Source organism: Chiroxiphia lanceolata, chromosome 4, assembly GCF_009829145.1.
Source record: "Chiroxiphia lanceolata isolate bChiLan1 chromosome 4, bChiLan1.pri, whole genome shotgun sequence".
NCBI lineage: Eukaryota > Metazoa > Chordata > Aves > Passeriformes > Pipridae > Chiroxiphia > Chiroxiphia lanceolata.
The window spans coordinates 34,307,980-34,315,424 of NC_045640.1; the positions used below are offsets into that span (position 1 = coordinate 34,307,980).

Consider the following 7,445-nt stretch of genomic DNA (forward strand, 5'->3'; position numbering starts at 1 on the left):
CGGTGCCCCGGTGAAGGCGTGTCCGTGCGAGAGCGGTGGGGCCGCGCAGCCAGGCCCGCCCAGCCCCGGCGGGAACGGGCACGGGCCGGGCCACGGGGAGCGGGGCTGCGGCCATGGCGGCCAACGAGGACCAGGAGGTGAGTCCTAGGCTCTGCTCCCTGCAGGAGAGCGGGCCCAGGACGGGAGAGAGGGAGGGAGGGGGAGAGGGAGGGGGAGAGGGAGGGGGAGAGGGAGGGAGGGAGGGAGGGAGGGAGGGAGGGAGGGAGGGAGAGAGAGAGGATGGATGGATGGATGGATGGATGGATGGATAGATGGATGGAGCCGCTGGATGGGGAGGGTGGGCGGCGCGGGAGGCAGCGGGCGCTGGAGCAGTGAGGGGAGGGAGGAGGGAGCCGAGGGTGGCGGGGCCGGACGCGGCTTCGCGCGTGCGAGCGCCGTGCGGGGCCGCGATCGGTAACCCCTGCTCTGCCCTGACTGCAGATGGAGCTGGAGGCGCTGCGCTCCATCTACGAGGGAGATGTGTGCTTCAGGGAGCTCAGCCCCGTGTCCTTCCAGTACAGGGTAAGGCGAAGTTGCACCCTGAAGTTACTTTGCTGCCTTGTAGTTGCCGTACTGGGGGTTTCTAAGCCGAAGAGGTGTCCGATGTTCAATGAAGGGTAGATCCGTAGGCTGCTGTTTCAGAATCTTTGGTACAGTGATGCTTCATAGTTCATATTTAGGAACCTGCTCCCACTGTGGGTTTATCACAGAATGGATCAGGTTGGAAGGGACCACAGAGGGTCATGTGGTCCAACCTCCCTCCTCAAGGAGGGTCATCCTAGAATACATTGCACAGAATTGTATCCAGATGGTTCTTGAATATCTCCAGTGAGAGAGACTCCAGAACCAATCTGGGCAACCTCTTCCAGTGCTTGGTCATCCACACAGTAAAGAAGTCCTTCCTTATTTTCAGATGGAAGTTCCAGTGCATCACTTTCTGCCCCTTACCTCTCATCCTATTGCTTGGCACTACGAGCCAGTTATCCCTTAGCCTTGCATCTCTATGCCTGGTGTAGCGAGAATTGTCAAACTGTCTGAAGGAGCCAGCCTGCTGAGTAATATGTCCCCTGGCTGGTCAGAAATGTAGAGACTTACAGAGATGTTTGCATGTAAAACTTTGAACCTTCATTGCTGCTCAGTTACAAGGTTCCAGTCTCTCATCCGGAGGCAGCTGGACATGCTCTGTCTACCTGCTAAAGAGAAAATCCATGAAATGCTTTGGGCACATGCACTGGTACCGTTCTGCTCAGGAGAGACATACAAGGAGTGCCAAGCCCAAGATATGCAGCTAGATTATGGCATGAAATTCTTGCCAGCTTTCTCAGATTTAAAGACCTGGATGTTCTTCTGAGCACAGACTGAGGCAGATCTTTGGATGGCTGGAGGACTTTACTGACGAAAATTTAGGCACCCATGGGACAGAAGGGAGACTTCTGGAAATGCTATATGCATTAGTAAATTTAATTTCCTCAGAAGGGGAAATGTGACATGTCTACAAGTCTACAGTGTGTTGTTTTACATTTCACTAGCTTTGGTCATTTCTAGTTTTTATTAGATGAAAAATAATTGCCAAAAGTTAGGATAACTCAGTTTAAATGCAGTAAAACATAGTGTCAGACAAAGACAGTAATACACCTTTCCCCCGAAGAAGGATTTGTATTACGAGAAGGCATAACGCAGGTAAGTGAATGACAAAAAATTTGTATGCCATCTTTCAGACCGTCATGTCTTGCACCTGTCTCGCATACGGAGCACAGCTGTTTTGTAATCAGTGTGCTTCAAAGTGCTATTTCTAGATAACAGCTTTATTTTCTGACTGATAACTTTATGAAAATAGTTGTTCTCTCAAGAAATTTGGTTGGTCTAAAAGAAATGAAAGACTTCTGTATTGATATTGTAATTCTTAGTAGGTGACTGGAAACAGATGAAGTTTTTCTTTTCCTTTCAGATAGGTGAAAGTGGTGATCCCAAAGCCTTTCTAATAGAAGTTTCTTGGCCGGAAACATATCCACAAACAGCACCAGTCATATCGATGGATGCTTTCTTCAACAACACGATGTAAGTATTTATGACAGCTTCACTCCTTGACCTTGTATGCGGGGGCTTTTTGTTTGGTAAACTTTTCTTCATCTGTCTGCTTTACAGTTTAGTTTAATGGTTTCTTTTAGATCTGCAGCTATTAAGCAAAGTATATTGGAGAAGTTAATGGTAGAAGTTGAAGCGAATCTTGGAACTGCTATGACATACACACTTTTTGAATATGCCAAAGACAATAAGGAGGTGTTCATGGAAAATCAGCCTGTTAACACTGTGGTAAGTAGATAAATTCAGGTTTTGCTTTTGTGCTTTTAAAACTGAAAAAAAATGGTTGTTATTTCTCTGAGTACTTCATAGCTCTCTCTTTAGGTTGTAAATCAGTTCATTGGGTATACACATTAGTGGCTAAAATTATCACACAGAGTATGGTGCTGCAGTGCTCCGTGGTCATGGTTGTTATATTTGATTGTTACTTTGCTGTTATACCGAAATGTTTGTGGGCTGCTGTTCTGTCCCACAGGGTAACATAAAAATGGAGACTTGGGGCAGAAGCAAAACTAAAGGAAGCTGAAACAGAGATTTAAGGTGTCTGCTGAGGGTTGGAAGGGTGGCAATTTACTGCAGCCCTCCTGATATGCAATGGATTGCATAAGTGCACCTCCAGGGTCTTAAGGAGTCAGACTGAGTCAATTTGTAGTTTCTGTGTTCTGTAAGGACGTTATTTGCCATCATAGCGCTTCAGATTTGCTCTGAGGAAGAAGAAATTATTTCCATGTTTGGGAAGTCTGAATCCCTTCACTAAAATGTAAATCACACTCCATGATAAATTTGAAAAGTGTAAGAGGTGCCTTTTCCAACTGTAAAAGAGAATAATTCTAGTCCCCAACACATGTTTTTCAAAACTATGGTCCTGATTGTATGTTGATTAAAAGCTGCAGGCTGCTGTCAACATTAGTTCTTTCTGACAGCCAGGATATTTCAGTATGTCAGGTTTGGTAATCACACCACACAGAGGTATTCATGGAACTAATATGCAAATATTTTCAACCACCTTTGTCTTTCTCAGACTTCGGTAAGCAATAGTATTGCAATTGGAACTCCTGATGTGCCTGCAAGTAAGAAAAAAGAGAAAAAGGAACAGTTATCCAAAACCCAGAAACGAAAGCTAGCTGATAAAACAGGTTTGTTTACTATAATTTTCTTTTTTTGGTCAGTATGAAAATCCAAATTTTATAGGAATGACATCTTGCTGGAGTCAGAGTCAGTAGTCGTTTGTTTATAAGATTAACTACTTTAGTCTGTGGTCTCTGTTTTACTTGTTCTATGTGAATTATTCTTGCCTGAGATGTTGGTACTAGTTAAAGCAACTTTCTACAGAGTAGAGATTTCATGATGTCATTGTCTTCTAGGTTTTTTTTAATTCACTTTGTGACAAAAGTGAAATTTTCAATACTTGTTGGAGGAGAGGATTTGGGACCTCTACCAACAGAAGATGTATTTTTTGATGGGCCCTCATAAATAATTCACATTATTAAAAATGTAATTTCTAAATGAAAGTATTTGTTTTGAAACCCAAAATAAAACATCTGATTTAGTTTGTATTTTAGAAATAGAGGTGCTTCTGCAGATATTTAATGCTTTCAATGAAATAGTAGTGTTTTGATTGAAAGCTGTTGGTTACTTCAGTTGATTCAGCTAATGACTCATGTTCAGCCTTAGCTTTTACTAATGATCTGGATAATACAGTCCTATTGCAGCAATAAGTTGTACCCTGTGATAGAGGTTTCTGCATATAATCTACCTAACCTAATGTATAGTTGGTAGACTTAATGTAAACTGTGTAGAGGAAAAGCTGCATAAAATTTTGTTCTTTGACAGAATTCATCATTGCTAGTCAGCCCAGCTCATGTTGGAGTTACCTTCTAAGTTAAATTTCAGATGGACTGAGGTGTTTTTATTCAAATGGAATTACTTTGTTTTTATTCAAACGGAATTACTTTGAATCACATAATCACAGAACCATCAAGGTTGAAAGAGAGCTTCAAGTTCATCCACTTCAACCATCAACCCAGCACCACCATAATCATCTCTAAACTGTATCCCCAAGTGCCACATCCAGATGTCTCTTGGTGACTCCACCACCTCCCTGGGCAACTTATTCCAGTACCTAACCACTCAGTGAAAAATGTTTTTGTAATGTCTAATCTGAACCTCTCCTACCACAGCTTAAGGCCATTTCCTCTCGCGCGTTCACTTGGGGTTGGTTAAAGAACAAGCTGTTTTGTCCTCATGGCTTCGTAGTGGAGAAATTGACGAGTTTGGATATTTAGAATTTTGTGCGTTGATTTTGAAGAAAGATAAATATTCCCCTTAGCTTGTGTGTTGAAAATAAAACCTTCTTGTTCTGCAGATAACAAAGGGGAGCTTCCACGAGGATGGAACTGGGTGGACGTAATTAAGGTAACATGACTGTATTATATGCAGTATTATGAAACTACTGTGTATGTACATTAAAAATGATTTGTACTTATATCTGAAGAAAACTGATCTGATGTGTTTTTTCTTGCTTTTCTTCCAACTATGTTTGGATTTGACTATGGTGTCTGATTAATTTCTATATGTGTCCAGCATGTAAGTATTTTCAAGTTATCTTTTTTTATTGTAAGTAAAGAAAGAGTAAGAACAGTTGCTTATTTTGGGTTCTAAATTACGTATTTCTCAAATGCTTTAAAGTGCTAGTCCTTCCGAATATTAGTCAGGACTTTGGTTGCTCTTTTCACCTTGATTGTTTTAGTATTTATTTACTGAGCAGCTAAATTTTAATTTTATGATGAGAGGGCTTTGCTAACCAAATGTACTGCAAGTATTCTGTCTTCATATGAGAACAAGATTCAAAATAAAATTAGTGGTGCTGCTAGGTTCTGGAGAGCAGTGGATAAGTAAGCAGAAAAAGGGAGCTGTGCCAAGTGGGAGCAACTTACTGTCTCCTACAAGCCCAATTCTCTGCTACAACTACTCCAGTGGATAATTATTTTCTGCTTGCCCCTCAGCACTGAATTTTTCCACCCTCTTGTATTTGCTCATTCAGTGAAAATTGCTGCTTGACAATTTTGAAAGCAAACTATTTTATTTTACATGACTATGAGTAATTTTCAGTGTAAGACCTAACACCAGTTCCAGTTGTTAAATAAGAGCAAGTAAATGATGAGGGTGGTTTTGGGCAGAGTCCTTCTAAGTTGTAAGCGGCTATTTGTAGTGAATATCTTGGGTTCCAGATAGATTTCATAACAGGCGTGCCGCATTTAATAGTTATAAATTTAGCTTTAAAAACTGAGAAATATGAAGTTAATGTCTGGTTTTATATTGTTTAAATTTCTATATGGGAATTCTCTCAGAGATGTGTGAAAATAATGTTCCATTACTTCATCTTTTTTATTTTGGAGAGCTGGTGATGGAGCCTTCAAATTAAATAGAAACAGTAGCCTGAGGTTTTTCTGGGATTTGTTGCTGGTTTTTTTAAAATTCAACTTTCATGTTCAGGAAGTAAGCTCATTTAGTGTTTAAGAATTAATTTTGGTGCTTTTCAGTCTCTTGGTACAGTAGCACAGTCTGTATTGTTAATTAAGTATACATGTGTTCAATGTGAGATGGAGATAATGTTGTTCTTGTTTCCTAATAAATGGAATGGCAGTCTAAACTTTGAATACTTTCTTTTTGTGTCTCTTTTATAGTTAAGCAAAACTGGTTCTAAAGATGATGAATAAAGGACTTTGGTACAAGGAAACTCCACCTTTTAATACAGTGCAATTTTGGGTCACCATCTCTCTCTTGATAACTTTTGTATTTGCTGAAGTAAACATTTTATAAAGCTCGATTTCCTAACTTGTAAATCTAGTCACACAAGTTTATCTAGAGACTGTGTAGTCTTCTTTGGAAAAAAAAAACAAAACAACAAACTTGCCTTAAATGAAGGTTAGATTGTGATCAAGGATATAGAGAGCCAGTGTGGTGAAGTGAATAGTGCTGCAGTGTTTCTTAATTTATATTTTAATCTGTAGTAAAATCCTGTTATAGTGAACCCAATGATACTGTAAACATTTCCTGATGTTCTTATTCCAATTGAAGAAAGAAGCACTATAACAGTGATTGGTCACTTGACAGCTTAATTCATCAAAATAAATTATTCCATGGAAATAAGACCTTTGTCATTTCTTTATCTAATATGAACATAGAAGGAGAATGTAAAAAGTGTTGCATTGCAAAACAGACTAGAGCTTGTGGTCTCATTTCACTAGTTAAAATAGTAAATACTAGTGAAAGCAAGGCCAGATATTCTAGTCTGCTCAAAAATGAATGGTTATAGCAGAAGTGTGTCTTCTTTACTCTTGCAATATCCCATCTGTTGGTCTTTCTCCAGTGTGCATCTTTACAGGTGGCTGGATGTCTGAGGGGCAGGAAAAGTGCTTTCTTGCAGTCTCTCAATAAGTGTTGGGGTTTTGTAGCTCTTTCACTGGAGAAATGGGCATTCTTTAGCGGGGTTTGCTGACTGAGTGGTGGGACAGTGGAAGTCAGCAATTTGTCAAACATATTGGGAGAACTCTTTTTTGGGTGAGCTCTTTTTTTTTTTTTTTTCCTAATCTACCTCTCTTGTATGAGAAAGAGAAGTCATCTTTACTATATAAACTGCTATTGAATACAAGATGCCTTAATGTCCTTTATTATTTTTGTTTGGTTTGAGATGAACTCTAATAAATGCCTATTTATCTGCTGTGGTATGTGTTTATTTTTTTTTAATTGTGTAGTGCCTACTGTGCTGTGCAAGTTTGGACTTGCACTCTTAAAAATTGGTGGAAGAATTGTGTCTTCCCTCTTGTGGTATATGTTTACATGATACTCAGGGTAGCTGTGTTACTAGTATGAGGGTCAATCACCTCACTGAGAGTTACAGGGACAGTATCCATTGTGTTCAGTACACGCAGCAAGTCCAGCGCCCCTTTGAAAGAGTGCACTCCACTGTGTGCAGCACTCTTCATTTCAGAGAGTCGTGATTTCTTTTTGAACTCAACTCTCATGTAGTAAAAGGTTGTAAGGTACACATGGGAGGACCTTTTCCAAACAATGCAGTCTTGCCTTTGACATAAACTGGAGGCTCATGGCTGTACCCTGAGCAAGAGTGTCTGACGGGGAATACTACTGCAGGTAGAAGTTGCTCTGGCAGTATGTGGTGAACCTGTGACAGGGAAGGGCATTTAGCTTTAGTCTCTGCCAGTGTCAGAACAAGCAGGAATCTTTCTATTCACTAGTTCACCAAGGGGAATCGACTTGTCTTTGCTGGTATCCTTGGTGTATAAATCAAGTTGCCATGACAA

At 40.5% G+C, this 7,445-nt stretch overlaps 1 protein-coding gene across 4 annotated transcripts; it reads left to right on the forward strand.

Moving 5' to 3' along the window:
* The first annotated feature begins 32 nt into the window (after nucleotides 1-32).
* Nucleotides 33-6,844, forward strand: RWDD4 (RWD domain containing 4). 4 transcript variants are annotated; one of them, XM_032686748.1, is made up of 9 exons: nucleotides 41-137; nucleotides 481-561; nucleotides 1,373-1,496; nucleotides 1,985-2,097; nucleotides 2,208-2,352; nucleotides 3,143-3,257; nucleotides 4,487-4,536; nucleotides 4,705-4,707; nucleotides 5,808-6,844. In XM_032686748.1, the coding sequence occupies exons 2-9, from the start codon at nucleotides 518-520 to the stop codon at nucleotides 5,838-5,840; spliced, it is 627 nt and encodes a 208-aa protein (XP_032542639.1). In that variant the 5' UTR covers nucleotides 41-137; nucleotides 481-517; the 3' UTR covers nucleotides 5,841-6,844. The 4 variants fall into 4 exon arrangements, with proteins under 4 accessions (XP_032542641.1, XP_032542639.1, XP_032542640.1 ...); XM_032686749.1 differs by having other exon boundaries at nucleotides 1,397-1,496; XM_032686750.1 differs by lacking the exon at nucleotides 1,373-1,496 and having other exon boundaries at nucleotides 33-137; nucleotides 1,988-2,097.
* The last annotated feature ends 601 nt before the right edge of the window (nucleotides 6,845-7,445 follow it).

What these genes read in the sequence shown, in the direction of transcription:
- RWDD4 (XM_032686748.1), top strand. Translation starts at nt 518, where the DNA reads ATGTGTGCTTCAGGGAGCTCAGCCCCGTGTCCTTCCAGTACAGG. An exon ending in AAATGCTATATGCATTAGTA is followed by an intron (nt 1,497 to 1,984) that starts AATTTAATTTCC and finishes TTCTTTTCCTTT; the next exon opens with CAGATAGGTGAAAGTGGTGA. An exon ending in GCTTTCTTCAACAACACGAT is followed by an intron (nt 2,098 to 2,207) that starts GTAAGTATTTAT and finishes GGTTTCTTTTAG; the next exon opens with ATCTGCAGCTATTAAGCAAA.